This window comes from Haliotis asinina, chromosome 16, assembly GCF_037392515.1.
Source record: "Haliotis asinina isolate JCU_RB_2024 chromosome 16, JCU_Hal_asi_v2, whole genome shotgun sequence".
Taxonomy (NCBI): domain Eukaryota; kingdom Metazoa; phylum Mollusca; class Gastropoda; order Lepetellida; family Haliotidae; genus Haliotis; species Haliotis asinina.
The window spans coordinates 12,212,559-12,236,930 of NC_090295.1; the positions used below are offsets into that span (position 1 = coordinate 12,212,559).

At 40.5% G+C, this 24,372-nt stretch overlaps 1 protein-coding gene across 1 annotated transcript; it reads right to left on the bottom strand.

Annotated features, from left to right (window-relative positions):
• Nucleotides 1–8,165: 8,165 nt before the first annotated feature.
• On the bottom strand, nt 8,166–24,003 carry LOC137267862 (uncharacterized). The gene is made up of 11 exons (XM_067802299.1): nt 23,946–24,003; nt 20,506–20,637; nt 19,687–19,749; nt 19,041–19,157; nt 18,242–18,304; nt 14,161–14,505; nt 13,305–13,509; nt 12,779–12,849; nt 12,100–12,231; nt 8,697–8,806; nt 8,166–8,321 (listed from the first exon to the last, which is right to left on the bottom strand). The coding sequence occupies exons 1-11, from the start codon at nt 24,001–24,003 to the stop codon at nt 8,166–8,168; spliced, it is 1,452 nt and encodes a 483-aa protein (XP_067658400.1).
• Nucleotides 24,004–24,372: the final 369 nt, after the last annotated feature.

Below are 24,372 nucleotides of genomic sequence, written 5' to 3' on the forward strand. Positions count from 1 at the left end.
TTCACTATGCCCCCTGAATACGGAGGAATTATTGCACCACTTATTAAGAACAATATTTATGCATGTAAAATATCATGGAATATGAGATTAAATTCTAATACCTGCAAATGGGAAGCACTAGCTGAAAATTGTATACTTACCTACAAGAAACTTTGGTTAGCAGACCTTATGTAAAATCTTACATAAGAAATTCCTTTTGGCGAGATGTCATCTCTGCATCGGGATCATATTTACAGAAGCAAGACATATACAAGATATTAAATTCAAGGGATGTATTAAGTCAAAGTATTTGGTTTAATTACAAGTTTAATGTAGGCAACGTGGCACTTTTTATAAAACATGGTGCAGTTCAGGAATACACTTTATCTATTATCTGATGAACCCTACTACAGGAGAATTCTACACTCATGAAGAGCTACAAAAGATATAGCAAGAACAAGTATCTTAAAGGTCACATGCAACCAAAAAATCAAAAATAATTAAAACACATTTATCACTTATTCATGACATATAATATACATTGCTGTTTTTGAAAAAAACCAAATAAACGAGTCCACGAGTCATAAATCAACTTATTTTCTTTATGTCGTATAGTCTGATAGGTGTTAAGTTCAAATTGCACGTGGTCAATGATTGAAGCTGTGTACTGCATGTTGTCTTTAGCAGACAGGCAGGCAGATATATAGGTGTGGATAAACCAGACACTGAGCTTTCTCTGTGACAGAGACTGCTTACTACAACGAACAAGATTTTTTACGTAACGAGTAGATTATTTACTTGTTTGTGTACACAGCCAAGATTAGACTACTGCTCACGACCTCAGACGCTGGGCATGCATACTGTTTCAAGCTCCGCGAACCTATGGACGCAGCGCAGCACAGCTGTTGAAATTGTGAATTGTTTGAACTCCGATTTCGCGGGCTTTTTTTTCATCGCGTTTTTTTCAACTTTATAGGTTGATTTGGCAATTTTTATGATTTGTTTCGGTAAGTGCATACCGAAAGTGCATGACCTTTAAGATATTATAGTATCAAATCTTCCATAACTGCCTGATTAAAGAAAAGACATATTTCCCTTCCCACAACAATACCATTTTCTCCAATACTACCTTTCGATATATCCAAACTGAATTTGACATTGAGAAGTCTTACAGATGACCATTCAATGACATTCTGAACGAGGAACTGTCAAGTGACTTGTAGGCGTAAGTTGAACATTAGTGGGTTCGAAAATGTCAAACATGGCAGGTATTGCTGGAATATTGCCAAAAGTGGCCAAACACTATACTTTTAACTCACTGTGCTTGTAGTAAGAGGCAGCTAGCAGGACGGATCAGGTGGTCAGACCCTCTGACATGGTTGACACATGCCATCATTTACCCAAATGCGTCATGCAAATCACTGGATTGTCTGGTTCAGTCTAGTTCATTTACCGTTATACAGCTGGAATATGGCGTACATAAAAACAAACAAAACTCACGGATTGCACAGTATGGGGATTCTGGAAGCTCGTACGAACAGTCAACATTGCACATGACTGGATCTGGAAGGGGAATAACTAACTGAAATTTGTTAAGAAAGAAGAACACGATTTTTGTTTAAGTTTTATAACGCGCGTCATTTCTTGTTTCTTAATTCTTAAAGTGCTCCAGTGAGCAATATGGAGGTCATTACAACCTCTTGGACGGTATGACTGAAGTATTGCCGATGTGACGTTAAATATTAACTCACTCACTCACTCTTGGTCTAAAAAACATGAAATAGTAGAAGGCAGTTTTTCAACACCTGCAGCTGGCAGAAATATCTAAAAATCGCAATACGTTGATTCCCATAGCACCAAATGACCTTGACCTATTGCCTTAACCTAGACAAATGTCCTTTCATAGCACCACATGACCTTGATATATTGCCTTTACCAAGACAAATGTCTTTGCGTAGCACCAAATGACCTTAACATATTGCCCTTACCGAGACAAATGTCCTTTCATAGCACCAAATGACCTTAACACATTGTCTTTGCCTAGACAAATGTCCTTTCATAGGACCCAATGACCTTAACACATTGTCTTTGCCTAGACAAATGTCCTTTCATAGGACCCAATGACCCTAACATATTGCCCTTACCTAGGCAAATGTCCTTTAATGGTACACATATTTGATACCAAGCCACCAAAAATGGAATATCTACCAAGTTTAAAATAAAACAGGCCACATTTTTTTTAGCAAGACGCACTGTCCAAGCGTACGTCGAAAAATCGAAGACAATTTTGATGGCGATCCACCTTACCGAATGCGTGCGGACGCAATTTCTTGCGATCTTCGTGTTTCACTGTGTCAAACGTGGGTTTTATACGAACCGCTATTATTGTTGTTTTTTTCGGCAAATTTTATTCCACGTGTTTACATTTATTCCATGGTGTAGCCAGTCTCTCAGTTTTCTTTGGATGAGCCGGCCATAAGCTTTTGATATGACTCGCTGTCATGGTCAAAATGACGTCATGAAGGAAATGTGGAGACTTAAGAAACGATGTAATTTGCAAGTGATTGTACGACACTGGCTAAGCAAAAACACAAACTTTTGTTGTGTTATGATTAATATGCACTCTAGAGTCATTTTGTGTTGATGCACTCGTCAATTCATCATAATTAGCTTCAATGTATAATAGCCTCATGCATATAACAAAATCTCTTTAAAAAGTTAAAAAACCCCTCTTGTGGAAATATTAAATTTGATTCTTCAGTAAACATTGACTTTCCTTTCGCTCGGACCTATTTTATTACGGAAGGTTCTGTGTGTCTTGTCCCGTAGTGTACTTAAAAGTGGCACAACAGACTCGGTCGAGGTTGTTAGCTATACAACTTATTTTAGGAACTGTCGTTTCGGGCGGCGCCTTATACTGAGGACAGAGGGTCACCGATTGTTACATTCATATACTGAAAAGAAATATTATCCAGTAAAAGACTGGATCAGTCATGGATTGGGTAAACTCGAAAAGGGTAGAGAGCGAGCTGTAACCACAGACCTAGTTAATGTTTTAACTGATATGTAGAGAAAGAATAACAAGTATCGAATTTCGCAGTCACATGCTGACCAAAGGCGATAGTACAATTTGTCGACTGTCGCATTCATACATATCAAGGTATGCTTCACGTAAGATGGTTTGAGCAAATGTGTCCAAAACTTCTTGTGGATTCAGTACACGTCCCGTTAAGATCAACTAATGACTGTGACGTCAGGAGTGATGGCACGGTCGGTGCATGCAAATGTGTCACATTGGGGTCACATACGCTTTCCTTTGGTTCGGGCAAGGTTCTATTTTTGTACAGACAATATAATTTACTTGGTCCAGACGAAGCTATTTACCTGGTCTATATAGGTGACAAGACATCTTTGAGCAATGCTTTAGCTTTGCCTTGCTAGAGAGAGCCACGAGAATTATTACTTGGCTAGTATTGCTGTTACATGTATGCTGTGGCTAGTATGGCTGTCCCATGTATGCTGTGGCTAGTATTGCTGTTACATGTATGCTGTGGCTAGTATGGCTGTCCCACGTATGCTGTGGCTAGTATGGCTGTTACATGTATGCTGTGGCTAGTATGGCTGTCACATGTATGCTGTGAAGCACTGAGCAGTTCGCAGTTCAATCTTCACACAGTCAAGAGGTCACTACTCTTGAAGACCCGACCTGGAACTGATCTTCAGAAACCTGTGCTTGTCGTAAGAGGCGACGAACGGGATCGGGTGGTCAGGCTCGCTGACTTGCTTGATACATGTCATCGTATCCCAGTCGCGTAGATCGATGCTCATGCTGTTGGCCACTGGATTGCCTGATCCAGACTCGATTATTTACAGTCTGACGCCATATTGCTGCAATATTGCCGAGTGTGACATTAAAGAAAGAAAGGAAGAAAGAAAGAAGAGGTCACATACTGCATGTACTGACTGTGCCGGCTAGAACAGCCACAGCGAGAACAATACATCATTTTGAAAAGTTTTCTGGCCCCTTCATCGCTCCTGGCAAAATCGAGCAAAATGGAACGCTGTGTGACGTCACGACCAATCGAATTAAATCGAATATTTATTTGTAATTATGTTTGCAGATATTTTTTCGACAAGTCATCATATGACACAAGAGAAACGGTTCACAATAAAAACAATAATAATTACGATCATAATTATGATAATGAAAACCGGTAACTCTTTGCTGCATTTATATAATAAATGCTCTAAAACATCATAATAATTCTGATAATGATGTCAAAATGATGGGTGGGAAGGAGCAATTACGTTTTGCTTAACTCTGCGTATTTGATATAACATCTGCATTAATGTTTAGTGTATTCACTGATATTAAGTGATCCTCGGTACAGTGTGTGAAGCCCATTACTGGTATTCCCTGCCTTGATGTTTCGAGAAGTCACGTAGACTAAACTCAGTCACTTATGTGATTCATTCCTGTGATGTTTTTGATGTTTTTGATGTTTTTAAACATCCGGGTTTGAACTGGTCTTCAGCCTGCCTTCAGCACCCCTTTCTTGTGAAGGCGACTGACCGGATCGGATGATCAGGTTCGCGTGTCGCCACTGCTGAGATCGATGCTCATGAGGTTCACCATTGGATTGTCTGGTCCAGACGCGATTATTTACACGCCGCCCCCCTATTGTCTATACGGCGTTAAATAACCAATCAATCAACCAACCAACCAACCAACCAGCCAGCCAGCCAGCCAACCAACCAACCAACCAACCAACCAACCAACCAACCAACCAACCAAAGCATGCTTTTTCCCAAATTAAGAGCTGATTCGGGACGAAAAGTTGCGCTTTCACTCCTGCGCAATTAGCTCTCTTGAGCTGGGTCCCTTACCCTCGCGAGTTACCTAATCGCTTCTCTTTATTCCCTGTTCGATTCGGTTTGAATATTTTCAAGACTTCACGGGCACCTGCATGGTGCTGACGAAGTGGTAAACATTTGAGTAAACAACTTCCATGTCTTTACTCCCTCTTGGTGTTGGGAATAGGTTGAAATCTCACAATTGGTGATCCCTTCATTACCAACAAACAATCATCGAAAAAGTTGATTGGCATCATATTCCAGGTCGCTATTGCAGATATGTATCACATGATGCAGCTAAGTACTTTAATGTGATGACAAACATATCATGAATATACACTTCCTGAGTCTTCAAGATATATTCAGTCAAAACTTTTCAGTTAGTGAAGAGAGTTTCTGAGAATTAAACACGTTTTTCGGCCCTGACAACTTTGAAGATCAGTTGTTTCAAAGACGAAAACAATAGTTCCAAAATCGTTTATGCTCGATTATGAGAAAATGCTATCGATTGCTTGGTCGTTTCGTCACTGCTATGCCAATTAGTTTCGACTATTTCTGTTAATCGGAACGACCCGTGAAGGTCCCGTGGTAGACTAGGCCTTTAGCAACCCATGCTTGCCATAACAGGCGACTATGCTTGTCGTAAGAGGTGACTAACTGGATCGGGTGGTCAGATTCGCTGACTTGGTTGACACATGTCATCGGTTCCCAATTACGCAGAACGATGCTCATGTTGTTGATGACTGGATTGTCTGGTCCAGACTCGATTATTTACAAACCGCCGCCTAGTAGCTGGAATATTGCTGAATGCGGCGTAAAACTAAACTCACTCACTGTTAATCGGAACACCACTACGCCCAGATTAAGCTCACACGCCCTTATATAAGGTCCGTGATCAGTATCCTATCACTGCGGGGACACCAGAAATGGGCTTCACACGTTGTACCCGTGTGAGGATTCGAACCCGTGACTTCAGCATACAGAGCGAACGCTCTAACCACTAGACCACCTGTCGTAGTTTATTAGGTCAACTTCGGTACAGCTGACAGTCCACAGGTCCACGACTACGGAAGCGTAGTAGGGCCACGGTGAAAAGAGATTTTGCTCTCTCTATCTCCCACGAAGGACTTAACATCTCCTACGTAGGACATATCTCGTACGTCCTACGTAGTACTTATATCTCCCACATAGGAGTTGCTGTGTCCTACGTGGGACTTTATAACTCGTACGCAGATCTTCAACGGAAGCATAGTAAGGCCATGGTGAACTTTCGTACACAACACACACCAGAAAATTTAACAGGGATGATTTTCTAAGTGTCACATCACGATATATAAACAAAAGTACGTTACCGCACGTCATGTTCTTGGCATTTACACAAATGAAGTAAAATATTTGCATTTTAATTCAGTGTATTTGTTTAAAACTGTGGAAGGGTAAGTGGAATTCACCTCATACTTGTACAAAGCGACTAATGAGGTCGGATGGTCTGGCGCGCTGACTTGGTTGCGGCATGTCCTGCTATCCAAATAGTGTAGATGGAAGCTGCGAACGACAGTGGTTGGACTTTCTGACCCACACTCGATTTATCACAGGCCATTGCCATACAGTTGCAATATTACGTAATCCTAAGAGGCACATCTATGGATTGTGCTTGACATGTGTACCAAGTTTGACGAAACCAGCACCAAACTAGTAAACTAGTATAGTTTAAATGATCGGACAATGTGTGACGGACGGACGGACGGACGGACGGACAGAAATAGTTTCTAGATGTTGTGCATAATAATAAAAGGCACAGAAAGTTTAAATGTCACGTCTTTCCAAAACACTTTCTTCCAGCACAGCATTTCTCACGCTCGTGAGAGTGGTTTCATTAGAAAAATAATTTTGACATCGTGATCTTCGAATCCCATTTATACAAATACAGAACATCAGTGCAAAAGGATACCAAGTCTTATCTCACAAAGCCCATTTGGCTTGAAGATATATATAGCTGTGAAAAATATATAAGTGGATTCATGGCAATCTGTGATGACATCAGGACACGTATGTCCTGCCATACTGCATTGTGGAGCCATGCTGCATTGTGGAGCCATACTGCATTGTGGAGCCTGGAGGTGATTCGGGGAAACGTCATGGGCAATAACTCGGGGCACGTGCTTTCCGTATACATATATTGCATGGAAATGACTCTAGCACATAAAATGTATATATATAATCTACACTCCTCTCCTGTCAATAACCGTATGTTTCCAGTCGGCAACAATCCCACACCACTTGTGTTTGGAACGCCGACCAATAACAAACAGAAGTGTTTTTGTTTACCTGTTGAGTTTGTCTGGCATTAATGTACACAGTGATCAGCTGTACGAAGATATTTGTTCGGTTATTACAAATATTCCTCAGTTGTCTATGTGTGTTTGAAAGCAACAGGTGTTTCACTGGCAAGGGCTGAATATGGTGTGTGAACTTTCCACAAAGTAAAAATATATTGGATGAGAGGTCACAAAGATATGGCTTTAGGATGACTTTCAGGAAGACTAAAGTGTGTATACCGCTTGTGGGTATAAGCGTGTGTTGGAATTTGTAATAACTGCATTTGGACTTTTCATGCTGTGGAATGTTTTGTTTGTTTTTTTTATTATTATTTGAAATATTGTCTAAATGACAAAAGAACTTGTTTTGAAATCCCAAAATCCAAAACTGGAGATCTGTAAATTTTCCTCATCAGAGGTAAATTCTATATTCTACAATAAGTTTGAAACAAGGAAATTATTTAAATTGAATTTTATGTACAGAATCTATAGTCAAATAATAATCTTAAAATATCATGTGATATATCTACCACCATTTACATGATCATAGCTCTGAAATCTGCCTCAGTACACCATGTTTTCCAGCCGTGAATGAAAGTAGTTGTGCTCTTCATTTCTGGACCTAAAATCCCATCAATGCAGATCTACACGGTGCATTATGACGGATGTGATTTGCCAAATCTGAATATTAGCATTTTGCAGTCATTTTCTCCATTGTTTCAATGCATCGTTCATTTTGTTCATATTAATTATTTCGCAATAATCATTAATGATCTAATATCGACTGTCTTTATATTTGTAGTGAGCATCTAGATGGAGCAAAAGTCGGAGGGGTAGCTCGGTGGTTAAAGCGTTCGCTAGGGTTCGGTTTTTCACATGGATACAGTATGTGAAGCCCTTTTTCGGTGATTTTCTCTGTAATATTGTGGGAATATTGCTAAAAGCAGCGTAAAGCCAAACTCACTGACTCCAGCCGGGATGAAAATGACAAGAAAGAAGTGACATTGAGTGTATTTAATAAGCTGGGAGCACAGAGGAGTCGAATGCATCAGGCAAGAGACTGACGAACTCTGGCGGGCCGGAACACACTGCGGTCATATTGGCCACAAGTGCCGCTGTAATCAGCTGACCTGTCTGGTCAGGACATATCAGTGGGCCTCCTGCATCACCCTGAAACAAATGATGTTTATGTGTTTAGGTTGAACGAGTCAGCTGACCATCTTTACAGCTACCCCTTATTTTAATATACTGTAGGCTTGGTTAGGGGTGGAGAGTTTAGGGCGGGGAGAGTAGGGGCTGGACAGCGTAGTGTTGGTTGGGGGACTCTTGGAGGTGGGTAGCGCGGGGTTGGACTGTGCGGGGTTTCCGGAGCGCAGGGCGGAGAGAGAGTAGGGGTGAAGAGCGTGGGGCGGAGAGAGTGATGAGTGCAGGGGCGGATAATGCAGGGGTGGAGAGCGTAGGGGTAGGGGGTGTAGAGTTGAGGGCCTTGGGCGGGGACATTCGAAGAGGACAGAGGTCGACATATGACGGTCTGGTGTCACGTACAATACATGTTTGAGCTGTTGTAGAGTCGCTGCACATGTTGGTGTTGCCAGCACAGGTTCCCGTGATTGAGATGGGAGCTGATTGGATTCCTTGGAAGGTAGATGCTCCTTCTGTAACAAAGATTATTGACTCTGATTAATATCAGTTATGAGAGTACATTAAGTAAATGCTCTGTTAAAGTCGTCTATTGGAGCAGGATAGATTTCCCCAACAAGTAGTACTTTGCAGTACTCATCAATAACTTAAAGAGGTTTAATACCTCTGTCGGTGTGCATACCGTATACGAGGTGATGTGACACTAGGGGCACTCATCTGTTTGTGTATGTTACGCAACTATCTCCCTTTGTCCTGCCTCTAATCATACTTCTGCTATCGTTTATCTCCCTTGAATAAGGTTTGAAGAAACGGTTCCAAAAATCAGAAAATTTAATGAAAAGGGATTCTTTCACAAAATAAAACCTTGGAAGTTTCATCAGAATAAAACCTGAAGAAGACTGATCTTCTCTGATCAGATTTAGTTTGGGTATGCCGTTTTAATTGGAGATAATATTGATATCCTCAGGTAACATACTTTTTTGCATTTTTGAATATTAATCTAGTGTGAATTTATTTCATAAAATTAATTTTGTAATAAAGTCTTGCTATTATCACAATCTTATTTTCATTGATCAATAAATAATTTCTTCAATTCCGATTTTTTTTTATAAAGAAGTTAATTAATGTGTCCAATCCTACATATTGCCTTGGAAATAGATTTTCCTGCTTTATTTCATATCAATACTGAAATATCTGTATAAAACACAGACTGAATAATAAATGTAAACAATTTACTTTTAAGAGAACTTTTATTGACATATTATTTTTTACAGAAGGGGGCGCCACTTGTCAAACAAATTCCGTGGTGATTTGCTATTTGCATTACATAGTTAGATTTGAGATACATTTTCCTACAAAATGATACCAAATGTAGCAATTTCTTGACATTTTGATATTTTCCATCAAATCTTCTTCCACATGTTGAATACTCTCAAATCATTTCTGTTCCAGTTACTTTGAGGTTGTGTCACAATTTGACTGGACTACGAATTGTTAAAAGGATTCAGGGCATTCCGGGTAGAAACTAGTCTAAAGCAATTGCTGCTGGATAAAAGAGGTTACATTATGGTCGATTGCAAAACATCGTATCCCTGGATGAATCGATGATGTCAGTCATCGGTAACATTGATCAACACAATATCGATAACAAACACTATTCATAAGAGGAGTAAGATCATAACAGAAGAAAATATCGTAACAACATAGGCGGAAGACATATGTGCTACGTACACCATTTTGCCAACTGTCTATCACCCCCACCCCTCCCCACCCCCCTGCAAAGCTTAAGCCCTACATGAAGCACGTCAATTTAAATTGGCTTATTTGTTAATTAATATAATTTTGATAGCAACAAATAAACCTATTTAAACTGAAAAGGAGCCTAGCGGGGTTGGCAGATCCAGATGTTGCTCCGACCCCTACAGTCAGTTACCTGATAAAAACCTAGATTTACTTCATTTAGGGCTTTTGCATTGCAGAGAGGGCTAGGCTGGGCTCGTTGACAGTGAGACAGGCTCTGGGAAAGATTGCATGCCTTTGCGACCCACGGAGAACAAGCACCCCTGGCAGATTCACCTGCAATATGTCTAGAGGGCAGAGGCCAGAGGGTCCTCGAGGATGCGGGTTCTGGAATGGGCTAGCAACGCATTCGCGTGAAATATACACCTTTACAGAAATCTTTTGAGGCCATATGCTCCGCAAGGAGTAAAGAGGACCAAATCAAATAAGTATTACCTGTAATCAGAGACAAAGCGTTAGTCTAATTTCCGTCATACCCGCCATTAGACTACTTTTAGCATGATGTTATCAAAGCTCACTCACTTCACTCAGTTGGTGTATTCATTTAAACAACACAAACAACAGTACAAGGGACTGGGCTTTTAAGTCAGATATAGTTTTAATTAAATTACTTTGTAAAGAACCCAACCCAAGTATCTGCTGATGGATTCATTTTTTGACAATAATCTCGTAATCTCCCTCCAAAGATTCTTCTTACATTTTAGGGACAATTAAAACTTTTTTGGGGGGTAAATACCCAGGCAGGTCCTCGCATGGGTCACTGCAAACCTGTTAATAATCGCATATAATTTGTCTGTTAGAAAATCGGGTTTTTATGTAAGTTTTCTGCAATTGCTGGTTTCTTTACTTGTCGGTGGTTGGGTTGCTAAACTGTTCGCTCGTCACGCCGAAGGCCTGTGTTCAATTTCCCTCATGCATGAAGCCCTTTTTCTTGTGTCCCCCATCGTCATAATCAGGAGATAAACATACTGTGTTGGAAAATCAGAGGTATGAAACGAAATTATAATAACTCTAAATTTGATTTAAAACCAGTCTAAGTAAACTTATCCTGAGTACTTTTCGTTACACTCCACAACTGAGTCGAACAAAACCTTATGGGAGGTCGCGTCAGGTAACCTTTGAGATTGACCAATCAGAACACAGCTTACCAAATCGCGAAAGTGCACATTCTCACACACCTTTTGAACTTTTTATCTCGAAAAGGTTCGTACCTGAACGATTCTGAATGTTATTTAGCGTACGATCGCTTCCGAGTGATGCACACGGCGTACGTACAGCAATGACAACGGTGAGTAAACAACCACTGGAAATAGTGTTTTTGACAATATTCAAGGATGTTGTCTTGCGGAAATATTAGCTAATGGTAACCATGTCAATAGAAACCCCAAAGCGTATATACTGCAGGTCAAATAACTGTGTTATATGCTGATATTCGTTTGTGGAGAGATCTGTGTCGGTGACCTGAATATTTTGAAAGTCCCTCCGATCCGTAAATAGTAGCCGTTTTCTGATTGGTTAAATCTATTTAATCGTCTCGCAATTGATTGGACTGTGATTGGTAGCTCAAAGGTTACCTGCCGCGACCTTCTATTAGGTTTTGTTAGACTCAGTGGTGGAGTGTAACGAAATACACTGACACGAACTTTACTTAGACTGATTAGCGTGAGGTTTTGAATACAAAATTTAGAGCTATTATAATTTCGTTATATACGTCTAATTTTCCAACACAATACGTTTATCTCCATTCAACAAAACCGTTTTATTCAGATTTTAAACAAATACATAACATCAGAGGTATATAACGTGATTATATACCTCTGAATGAGTTTGATTAACCAATCACAATCCAGTATTTACTGGAGTCATGGTAGAATGTTGGAATATGCAGCGTAAAATCACATTCACTCACTCTTGGCTTCTCCTCTGTAAAAGTTAAACTATAGTCATTTTATCGTTTTGAGAATGTGACCAAACCATTTATCAAAATGGACGACTGGATAAGACGAACCATCAATAACTCCAGCGCCGAACATTGTGCAGGATGTCTGGTCAATCTCCATGGTGTCGTCAGCAATACAAGCAGGCAAAAGGCAACTGGCTCCGTCAAAGGTCACGGAAGCGTCAAGAGTAAGCAGACCATCTGAAGGAAAATCATACATGTCAGGGCTTTTGATTAGACCGGAAATGGTTTCACCTTTTGTAGGCGATGCTCCTTGTGCGATTTTATAATGAATGATGGTAGACTGGGAAACAGTGGTAGAATACGTTGAAACAGATATCTTTCGGGCGTACTCTGCACTATTCCAGCTGTATAGCGGCGGGGCCAAAGTTATCGAGCCTAAATCAGAACAATACAGTGATTTAGATAGTGAGCATCCAAATCACCGAGCCAATCCCATTGGTCTCCTCGCATTACAGGCATGGGTTGCTGAAGACCAATTCTAACCCAGTCTTCGTGTCAGTCCAACAGTTATCTACGTCACTGTAAACTGTATGAAACAATTCTGCAAGCCATTTATAACTTTACAAGCTAGTTCACAGGAACAACTGGGCGTTGCAGGAGAATTACACAAGCAAATGGTACTCGGGACCGTATATCACCCTCTGCTTGATAAAGGTTTTCGGCACTGCAGGGTGAGGGTAGACAGGGGTGTCGACTGTTAACGCTAGCATACACAATTTCTCACCAGTTCCTGTTCTTCCTGGGATGGTGGCCACCTGATTGCCGTTAAAGTCATTGACAACAACAGTGAATGCTCTGAAATAAATGACGAAATGATTTCACAAACTGAGTTCTTTTTCTACTGCTTGTTATATTTTACAAAACTGTTGCACTTTATGTAACTAGACACTTGTCGTCTAGTACACACAATCCACATCACGACGCAAACCCATCCTCAATTCTTACAGGGGTGGTAGGACAAACACACTCACCCAGGAACGCCGCACTCAATAATACTACAGCTGGTGGCAGTCTGTAAATAACCGAAGGTGTATCAGACAATCGAAAGATCAACAGTATGATCGTCGATGTATGCTATTTGGACACGATGACGTGTCAGCCACGTCAGCGAGAATGAACACACGATCCACCAGTCGCCTCTTACGATAAGAGTGGGTTACTGAAGATTGACCTTGACCTTAACCTTGACCTTCACGGATCTAATTTCAACAGTAACAATATGCTACTCTAGCTGCTGTCACTGCACGTACTGTGGGATTGCAGCCAGCTGTGCAATACAGAAGTCGGAAGTGAAGATGGTGTCGGTGGAGACTAAGGCAGCAGAACAGATGGGCAGAGGATCACTGTTGGGAACTAGAACGTTGATACTAACAAATCCTGGTACATCTTGGCATGATGTTGCTTGAGAGCCACCTAATATCCTGGTTGTTGTCAAGAAGTCATTGTAGGCACATCCTGGAATAGTCACGAAGAGAATACTATCACTGTATTTCTGTTTGTTGTAAAACAATGACAGGAAGTTATAAGGAGTGCATTAATGTCGAACGTATATTGTCGCCTGATACATATACGACTCAGTGCTCAGTATTTATAGCTCGTCAAAAACCTATAATAGTGGGTTCGGATCCGGTTCGCCCTGATGGGCTATGGTGCCGGCAAACCTAGAATCATTCTCGTAGGTTTCACCATAATGGCAAACATCCTAAACCTTCATCATGTAGGTCTTATTTTACTATGTTAAACATTTGTTTTGCGCCGATATCCAGTTCGCCAGTTCAACTGCTCAAGGGCGCTTTGTTTTTACACCGATCGTTGGATGTCCATCACAACGGCACATCGTAGTTTCAGTCTCAACTCCCTGTGAAAGAACTCTTGCAACCTACTAGGCTTTCCATACTAGGCTCTAACTCCTGCGACTTAATGCGGCTTTTCCATTTTTATGAGGTACCCATTCACAACTTGGTGGACTCGGACACATAGTCACAGTACTTTGCTGTACCCGCCATTAGGTCTTACCTACAGCATTAGCTTACAGCCAGGATATGACTGGAATATTGTTTAATGCGACAATAAGTTCAACTCACTCACTCGCTCACATGTACATACTTGTGGGAGGGGCAGCTGTTGTTGTCGCCTCGGTTGTCGTTGGTTCCACTGTCGTAGTCGGCTCCTCGGTCGTCGTTGGCTCCACTGTCGTAGTGAGCTCCTCTGTCGTAGTGGGCTGCTCTGTCGTAGTGGGCTCCTCGGTCGTCGTTGGCTCCACTGTCGTTGATTCCACTGTCGTAGTTGGCTCCTCCGATGTTGTTGGGGGCTCCTCTGGCTCCTGAGTGGTCGTTGCCTCCTCGGTTGTCGTTGCCTCCTCCGTTGTCGTTGCCTCCTCCGTTGTCGTTGCCTCCTCGGTTGTCGTTGCCTCCTCTGTGGTTGTTACCTCTTCTGTTGTCGTATCTGGTACTGCAATTGGTCCATTACGTTGAGCTCATCAACAACACAGACATGCTTTAGGAAAGCGTTCCTACCTACGCACACAACTGAATTTTCCACAATTCCGCTTGTACTCATTCTCACCCAGCATGCACATTTACTTGGAAGAGCATGGTTGTAAGTGCAAACATGTTGAAATGTTTCACAAAAGATACATCAGGTATTCTCTGTTCTTTTACCTTCTCTGGAGTTGTCGTCTCTGTTTCTACAATCGGTATCTCACTCGACATGCACATGTTCTTGGAAATGCATGGTGTTAAGTGCAAACATATTGAAATTCTTCTCAAAAGGTACGTTGGGTATTCTTTGTTATTTTACCATTACCATTTCCACAATACATAAACAAACATTAATATTCTTACGATATGTAAAACATCACATTTTAGTTAAGAGTTACATATCACCAGTGACGGTGTATATAATTCGTTGCATTAAAAATAACACTATAGATGGTGTATGTTATCTTTTCATGCATCATGGGGAAGATATGCTGAATTTTACTGTGAGGTAGTCGTTTAACCTAATATTTGCTGGTATTAGTCAAATTATAATGAAAGTCCATTGTCGCCAGTTCGTTGGCAGTTTACGATACGGTCCAAAGTAAAGAAAACAACATCAAAAGACAAAAAAAAAAAATCCCCAGTAATCTCCCATGAAGACATTGTACATCATTTGTTGAAATAACTTGTTAAACTATAGATAAGTTGGGAAAATACAATCAAATACATATCATATACAGTATATAGTTAAGGGTGTATTCAAAAGACGTTCAAAAGACTATATACGACTTTACACATTCCCTATCTGACCCTGCCATAAAAGGTGACTAACAGGATCGGGTGGTCAGGCTTGCTGACTTGGTTGGCATATGCCATCGGCTCCCAATTGCGCAGATCGATGTTCATGTTGTTGATGACTGGATTGTCTGGTCCAGACTCGATTATTTACAGACCGCCGCCATGTAGCTGGAATATTGCTGAGTTCAGCGTAAAACTAAACTCACTCACTCACCTATCTGACCCATAAGATCATCTGATAAGAAGTAAGCAACGTAGTTTTCCTTTCCTGTCTCCTATTTTCGAACTTAATCTTTTGTTTACCTCATAACAATGACTGATGTATTTTACGTGTAAACACTTGTTGAAATCAATAAAAAAGCATTATGATACTAACTATGCACCTTCAAACATATCAACCGTTTCATGGTTTGATGATTTTAGGGATCTACAAAATCCCCAATTACCTGAAAATTCTCAATTTGACAAAAATGTCAGAGAGTTCTAAGACGCTCATGGTGTTAAAACTGCGACGAGTGCAGAGACTGTGATGATCTATTAGGTACCGAGATCTCTGACGAAGAAATTATGAATTCAATTAAACCTCTTAAGAACGGTTTATCCCCTGGTGCCGACGGTATTCCCGCAGAATCTCCGAAAGAGTCATGTACTATTGTCGCTCTTCTTGATATTCTTGGTAAGGTATTCATGTCCATACTACAGTCACGCATTAAAATGTGGGTCACCACACAGAAACTGATATCCAAGTCACAGGCTGGAGTTCGGGACGATTATAGCACAACCGACCAAATATGCATTCTCAACTCTATAATACATAAATATATCAGAAAGAAACGCGACAAATTTTATTGTATTTTCGTCGATTTCAAGAAAGCTTTCGGCACAGTGAGTGGATAGAAAAGAACCCAATCAAACTTCATTCAGTTCTCCTATAATGGCCTACGCTGTAAAATGAACATTTTGCTTCGTAATATGTACGCAGATGTTAAATATGCTGTCCAATGTTGCAAGCAAACAATGTCCAAGGTAATTCATTCTACGACGGGAGTCAGACAAGGTTGCATCTTATTTTATCCCTTATTTTATTCATTCTGTATATTAATGAACTTGTTTAAGATACCGCGCACAGTGGCCACAGTAGTGCATTTATTGACTATGCTGTTAACGCACTTTCCATTCTCCTGTTTGCCGTTAATGTTGCAATATTTGGGGACAGTGTCAAATTTGCAAAAGAAAATTGATAATCTAGAAATGTGTCGCAAGAAGGGCGGACTCCGACAAAACCCATTTTATTGCAAAAAATGTGTTTAAAATAGGTGACAACTTATCAAACCATGAAAAGTGGCACACCAGTAATGTGAAACGTGAAATTACTATTAACATCTGGGATTATATTTGTAGTGTAGAAACGTGTTTTCTATAGCTTGTGGTGCCTTATCAAAGAGGAAACTTATCTGATGAGGATTTTTTATATTTCTTCTGTATAAATCTGGTAGCCCCCCTTCAATACTTGGGACAAAACAAATAGTCCCCCTACGCATTCTAAGTACAAAACACATGACTGCGCCCCCCACCCCCCCCCCCACCCACCCCTCATTTAAAATAATAAATTAAAAGCAAAACAGATGACCCCCACCCCCACCCCCTATATTCTGTGGACAAAATGAATGACCCAGCTGAAAATCCTCATCAACCCCCACCCTGGTGATAAATTATGAAGGATCACTTATAGACTTGTTCTAACACTAAACACAATTAGATTATACTGGCATTAATCGAACATGTATAATCAAACGTTACTAAAGGTTTGTTAGAGATATGTCCTTACTTTCTATGTACAACGTTGGTATTTACAGTGCTCGGAAAATGGCAAAAGCTGCACCGTTTGTGTTTGGCAATTGCAGCAAATGTTTATTACTTTACAATCATATATCTGATAGCTTCTATAGCATTTTCCCTTGACGTTGTCTTTAATATAGAAATGTCAGTTTAAAGAATTTATTATTACTTTAGATGAACTTTGAATTCTATTTGGAAATTCTTGTTTGAAGTTTCAAGTTTATTGAGAAAATAACGGTCAATCGCTATATAACACCTGGTTACTCTTTAGATTTATTTTCTTTCAAGTTAACTTTAGTTTGTTAAAGGGTTTTAGCAAACAATTAAAACAAGTTGTGCTATGGTTTTACATATGTCTAACATTTAATCATATTGTGCGTCGTAACATACACTAGAAAATACCCTTTCTGCTAGAAACTGCTGGTTATTATCAATCATATCATTCTGGAAATATTTCATAAAATATTTTCCTCTGATTTCAACGATCACAAATGTTCATACTGACTGAGATTTGGTGTTTATTCAACGGGTATGGCTATTTCCATATGCTACCCGTTGTTAACGTTACCCGTTGAAAGTGGTTGATAACGTTACTCATTGTAACTGGTTGATAACGTTACCCGTTGTAACTGGTTGATAACGTTACCCATTGTAACTAGTTGATAACATTACCCATCGTTAACGTTACCCGTTGAAAGTGGTTCATAACGTTACCCGCTGTTAAAGTTACCCATTGTAACTGGTTGGTAACGTTACCCATTGTAACTGGTTGATAATGTTACTCATTGTAACTGGTTGATAACGTTACCCATTGTTAACGTTACCCGTTGTAACTGGTTGATAACGTTACACGTTGTAACTAGTTGATAACGTTACCCGTTGTAACTGGTTGATAGTGTTACCCATAACTGAAGACAGTGTCATTCAAAATGTGTTTTTTACTCCTAAGAACAGATCTGTTCACTTTATATATAGTTGTTCGGTGTTACTATAAAACCAAAAGTAAAACAACACGTGCAGATTCTCACTAATGCATCATACCTGTGGAGAAGTACTACACAGACACTCACCGTAACAGTTATCATCTTGAGCACACGCTTGGGCAGGACAACAGAAATCAAACGCACAGTAAACTGAAAATCAGGAAATCTGAGCTGAGTATTCAACCTTGTTTGAGTATTATTTCTTTGTTCATAGTAAAATATATAACATATACAAAAATATTGGATCGTTGACATCTTGTTTATTAAAAGAACGCAGTGCTGGTATGAGAATGGTCATAAATAGGCCAATCCCTGAAACCTGGGACAACGCAGGGAGACAAAACACGACAACCCCAAAGTATAAATATTTGTGTGACCTCAGGAGGCAATTCAGACAAAGAGAAGCAGTTTTCGGGTTTTAATCTTAAAGTGGGCACACATGACCCGGATCAGTGAATCAGACCGAGGCAAGTTGTCTGAATGATGTCATACCTCACATGACCCGGATCAGTGAATCAGACCGAGGCAGGTTGTCTGAATGATGTCATACCTCACATGACCCGGATCAGTGAATCAGACCGAGGCAGGTTGTCTGAATGATGTCATACCTCACATGACCCGGATCAGTGAATCAGACCGAGGCAGGTTGTCTGAATGATGTCATACCTCACATGACCCGGATCAGTGAATCAGACCGAGGCAGGTTGTCTGAATGATGTCATACCTCACATGACCCGGATCAGTGAATCAGACCGAGGCAGGTTGTCTGAATGATGTCATACCTCACATGACCCGGATCAGTGAATCAGACCGAGGCAGGCTGTCTGAATGATGTCATACCTCACATGACCCGGAGCGAGAGGATTATTTTCACTAAAACACTCACTTCCACCCCCTAGACAGAAGACTGGTACCGATGGTGTTGTCGTCGTGGTTGTAGTAGTTGTAGTAGTGGGTGGTACGTAGCATTGTGAACAGAAATTGGCATAGAGGGTACATCCAACTGAAAGTTCCAAAAGAAAATGATATAAATTTTCGATTTTTAATTCATGTTTATTTTCTAACACTTCACCTCTATCTTGAGCGTATTTTTGTCCCACATGAACTATCTGATATATGCCAGTAGATGTCAAATAGCCATTTCAGGTATAAACTATGACACACTTGATAAAGGCATTTGCGTAATTTCATTTCAAATGTTTATTTTGGAAGAACCATCGACATGAGCACTGAGTTCCAACCCACTATTGCCGCACCTACTTTCTAATCTGGACCAAGGACGGTCTCGCCGTAGACCCAGGTTCGATTTTCCACAGGGGTTCAATATACAAGGACCATATTTGGTGTTCATCGTCTTGATGTTGCTAGAATACTACCAAAGAGGGACGTAAAGTCATATTCACACACTATGCGTGTCATTAGAGGCGACTAACAAGAGGGATCAGGTGGACGAGTGATGGTTTCCCCAAATACGTCATGTAAATCACTGGACTGTGGCTGAGTGTGACGTGAAACAAACAAACAAAACTTACAAAGTGCACAGTATGGGGAGTCTGGAAGCTCACACGTACAGTCAACATTGCAAGTGGATGGATCTGCAAGAGGAAATAAATAACTAGTTTAGTTTTTTATTAAGACAGAAGAACAGACATTTTTGTTTAACCTTTAACCTCTACGCCGCACATCATTTCTTAATTAGCAGTTTCCCAAAGTGAACGGTGCCTCAGATACCATAAGGAGGTCATTACAACTTCTTGGCTTAATTGATTCCGGGGTAGAATAGGTCTTCAGCAAACCATGCTTGTCATAAAAGGCGACTATTCTTGTCGTAAGAGGCGACAAGAGACTCGATTATTTACAGACCGCCGCTATATAGCTGGAATATTGCTGAGTGCGGCGTAAACCTCAACTCACTCACTCACTCACTCACAGCCTAATTAGCATCAAATTGCAGAAGACGGTTTCTCTGCAGTAGACACATGTGTCCAGAAGTACTTAATCACACTGCGTTGATTCACATAGCACCAAATGACCTAAACATCTTGCCCATACCTAGACAAAAATATACTGCTGCACGAATTTGATGCCTAGCTAACGAGCTATGGAATAACTAAAAAGTTTAAACTGAACAATCCACACAAATTTTACCATGACGCAGTGTCTATAAAGCATGAGTAGAAACTCGTTTTCAAAATACTTTTAAAGTACACGGTTCGCAAATCGAGGTTTAAAACTTCCCTCATTATTCAAGTATTAAATCTGATTCGTCCGTAAATCAGCGTATTACAGAAGGTTCTGTGAATTTTGTTTAAAATCCTCTCCGGCCCACAACACCCCCGTCGTGTACTGACCAGTGTCGCAGCAGGCTCGGTCGTAGTTGTTGGCTATACAACCTAGAGGAGCTACTGTCGTGTCAGGCGTTTCGGTCGTTGTGCTACACTCAGGACAGAGTGTGGCTCCTAACAAAGTGCTGCAATCATATACTGAAAAGAAATTGAAAAGACTGATGCGGTCATGGACTGTGTAAATATTTAAACTGATAAGTAAAGAACGTATAACACTACCGAATGACATGTAGATCAATGGTGATGTTACCCACATAAAGATACAAGGGCATCACATTTGCGTAGAAATATGCTCACGTTGTCAGTCAAAGTCAAAGGAGTTTATTTGTAACGAGGCCAAGAGCCCATATTCAACATATACCATATATATAGTTGACAAGAGTATACAGGTGAAGTCTAGAGTGTTTCTAAATATATGCATGGTAAATATAATACTGTACACGTTTGATTATAGTCTCTTGAGATGTACACAAGAGACTTACAAATCTATGGATAGAAGGTAATTTTTCCGGGTGAAAAGTTATTCTGAGTTCATAGTACAAGTGGCATACAAGTGTGAAATGATATTCGTCCTCTGCAGCGGTGTTACAATGGGACATAGACGTAAACCCGGTTCGATTGATTCCCACCTACCTTCGTTATAACGTAATGGCAAGACATTGCATCTGAATTTGATGTAAGTAGAGCGCACCTGTTTTCTGATATAATTTGCAGGTATCTTTCTGGTTCAAATATGAATTTATATTCTCTATACATCACATTTTCGAGAGTTTTTATTTAAAGTGGAAGTCCAGTTTTGAGAAAATTCATTTATCAGCGCATTTTAAACAACTGTACAAACGAAAATTCATTACAAACAGTTTGGCTAATCAAGTCCCCTGACTTGGCCCAAACATGGTTATTTAGTTGGTCCAGAAAATGTTATTTACTTGGCTTAGACAAAGCTATTTGCTTGGTCCAGACAATGTTCTTTACTTGATCCAGACAAAGTTCTTTACTTGGTCCAGATAAGGCTCTATACTTGGTCCAGATAATGTTATTTGCTTGGTCCAGACAAGGTTATTAGCTTGGTCCAGACAACGTTCTTTACTTGGTCCAGACAACGTTCTTTACTTGGTCCAGATAGGGTTCTTCACTTCTTCCAGATAAGGTTATTTGTTTGGTCTAGAGAAGGGTATTAACAATTCCATTAAATTCGTCACTCGAAACAACACGAACACGAGAATACAAAATTACTATATTCATACATAATGTCATTTGGAGCAACGTACAATTGGATTGTTTCGATTTCCCAATCTGCGTCCCTAAACCATGTCATCGATTTGCGGCGACAGTGTTTTGAATAAGAAAATAAGTGACAGTACCTCTGTTAGAGCAGTGCTTTCCCTTGCCAGAGAGAGAGAGAGAGAGAGAGAGAGAGAGAGTGCCAAGAGTAATTATAACTGGTCAGTATGGATGCCAGCTATGGCGGTAACACAGCGACAACAACGAGTGCCGCAAACGACGACAAATATTGGTCAGAACAGCGACAGAATACTTTAGATATGAACTTAATAAAGATCTACTGCAGATAAATACTCAAATGGAAATTACGATACTCCTAACATAATTACGGTTAAAATGGCTTTTTAACATCTACATGTCAACTTTTGATGGTGTTTTTTACAGTCGGGTAATATATTAGTTTTGAAAATTGCAAAAACCGTGTATGTACAGAAATGGTACTTTGCAGTGATTATCAATGACAGAATGGCACGACCACAGAAAAGGACATGATGAACTCGTCGTGAATAAACAACAACCTTCAGCAAGTATGAACCAGCCTGAATTATTGCTGAGAGATCTCAACACAAGTTCCTTGATCCTTCTCAACCCAGTTAAACAGTCTACCCTAATCCGGATGGACAACAGCAACTGCGACCAAAGGAGCCACGTGACCTAGAATTTGAGGTTGTACAGCTACAACTACAAAACTAATGCCACTGAAAAAAGCAATATCAATCGAATAGCAATAATAATAATAATCACCCGAACCCTCTCTGCTGCATTCTATCCTAATCTGTAAAACATAATAATAAATTGAAATATTTATTTCGTTTTCTGACGTTTTTCAGCTTAAAGAAGAATTCCTGCCCAAGGTTTCTTCCGCCATGACACCCAGCACCGCAAGGAGAGGCATCTAATTTTTGCCACAGATAAGCAACTTCGGCAGCTGGCTAGAGCTAAGCAGTGGTACATAGATGGAACCTTCAAGGTGACGAGGGATCCTTTCCTACAACTTCTCTCCATCCACGGCGTTGTCCGAGCGGGAAAGAACCCGACGATGGCACCGCTAGCATTTGCCGCGATGTCACGTCATAAGACTGTTGATTATAGGATCGTCTTTCGTCGCATTTTGTGGCTCCTCCCCGATCAACCAAGCTTGACAACTATTGTGATGGACCGCAGGATGAGCATGTCCGCATCCCTGGCTGTTTGCTTCACCTCACCCAAGCTATGAGGAGGAAATGCCTGCTCCTGGGGTTGCAGGTATGCATACTGAACATTAACCTTATCGCTCACATCTATATTCAAATGATTAGAGCTACACATACATGAATACTCCCTCTTTCCAGGTTGCCTACAGGAGACATGGGAGTGTCCACAGCTTGATCATGATGAGTGAACATCATGGCGTTGCCATTCCTTGTCCACCGCAGACATTGGACGTTTTGAAGACAGAGACCGACATGGTGAAGCTTTAGACCTGACTGGTGCAGGACGGTGTTCTGGCATTCCGACTCAGGAGGAAAGCTACATAGAGCCAGAGACTGATGTCTCTCCTGACAACATGTGCACATATCCTCTGTCCAGTCGAGTGAAGTGTTCAAAATCGGATGTGTTTATTGTTTATTTTTAATATTTGTGTATAGAGGACAATGCATGTTTGTGAAATAACTGAAAGAAATCTGAAATCTCAACAATAAACTGAAGCGACTACATGCATCATGTGCACAAACAAATTTTAGTTATCATTTACATCTTGAAAAATACCATTACAGCAAAATTTGCTGTCGTTATCGCCCATTTCTCTGTCGTCGTTCTACTCTGTCGCCATTTGGCTGGTCCCCGTCCCTTTGACCGTTACAAGTATGTCGTGAAACCTGCACCAGTTCGCAACCCAACCTTCACACAAACAAGAGGTCGCTGCTCGTGGAAATCCAGGTTAAAACTGGTCTTCAATAACCTAGGGTTGTCGGAAGAGGCGGCTAACGGGATCGGGTGATCAGACTTGCTGACTTGTTGACATATGCCACCGTATCCCTTTTCCGTAGATCGATGCTCATGTTGTTGTTCACTGGAATACCTGGTTAAGACTTGATTATTACAGATCGTATATTGCTGGAATATTGCTTAGTGCGGCATTAAAGAAAAAAGATGAAAGAAAGAAAGTTGAGGTCACTTACTGCATGCACTGGATGTGCCTACCAGAACAGCCACTGCGAGAACAATACCTGACATCATTTTGAAAAGTTCTCTCCTCCTTTCACCGCTCCTGGCAAAGTCGAGCATTATATAGTGATCCCTGGAACGCTGTGTGACGTCACGACCAATCGAATGAAATCCAATATTTGTTTGTAATATTTGCAGATTTGACCATCTATTTCGACAAGTCATCACATGGTACACGGGAAACTGTTCACACCGTGTGTACGGTACAGTACGTGAGTGTTTTAGAGGTGAAGTAAACTATAATTTTCCTTTGACAGTGTAGGAAACTAGTTCTTGTATATTAAGTAGACACAATTATGTAAACATTTGAAGATGCTGATGTTAATATACCAACTGTTTGCTGCATTAATTCATGCGAACAAAACCAGTACATATAGTCAC

Excerpts from the sequence above, each read along its gene's own strand:
- LOC137267862 (XM_067802299.1), bottom strand. The coding sequence starts at position 24,003 with ATGATGTCAGGTATTGTTCTCGCAGTGGCTGTTCTGGTAGGCACATCC. Across the intron at positions 13,510-14,160 it reads AACAGCTGCCCCTCCCACAA|GATGTGCCTACAATGACTTC; the intron begins GTATGTACATGT and ends TGACTATTCCAG. Across the intron at positions 8,322-8,696 it reads CAACAGCTCAAACATGTATT|GGTGATGCAGGAGGCCCACT; the intron begins GTACGTGACACC and ends CATTTGTTTCAG.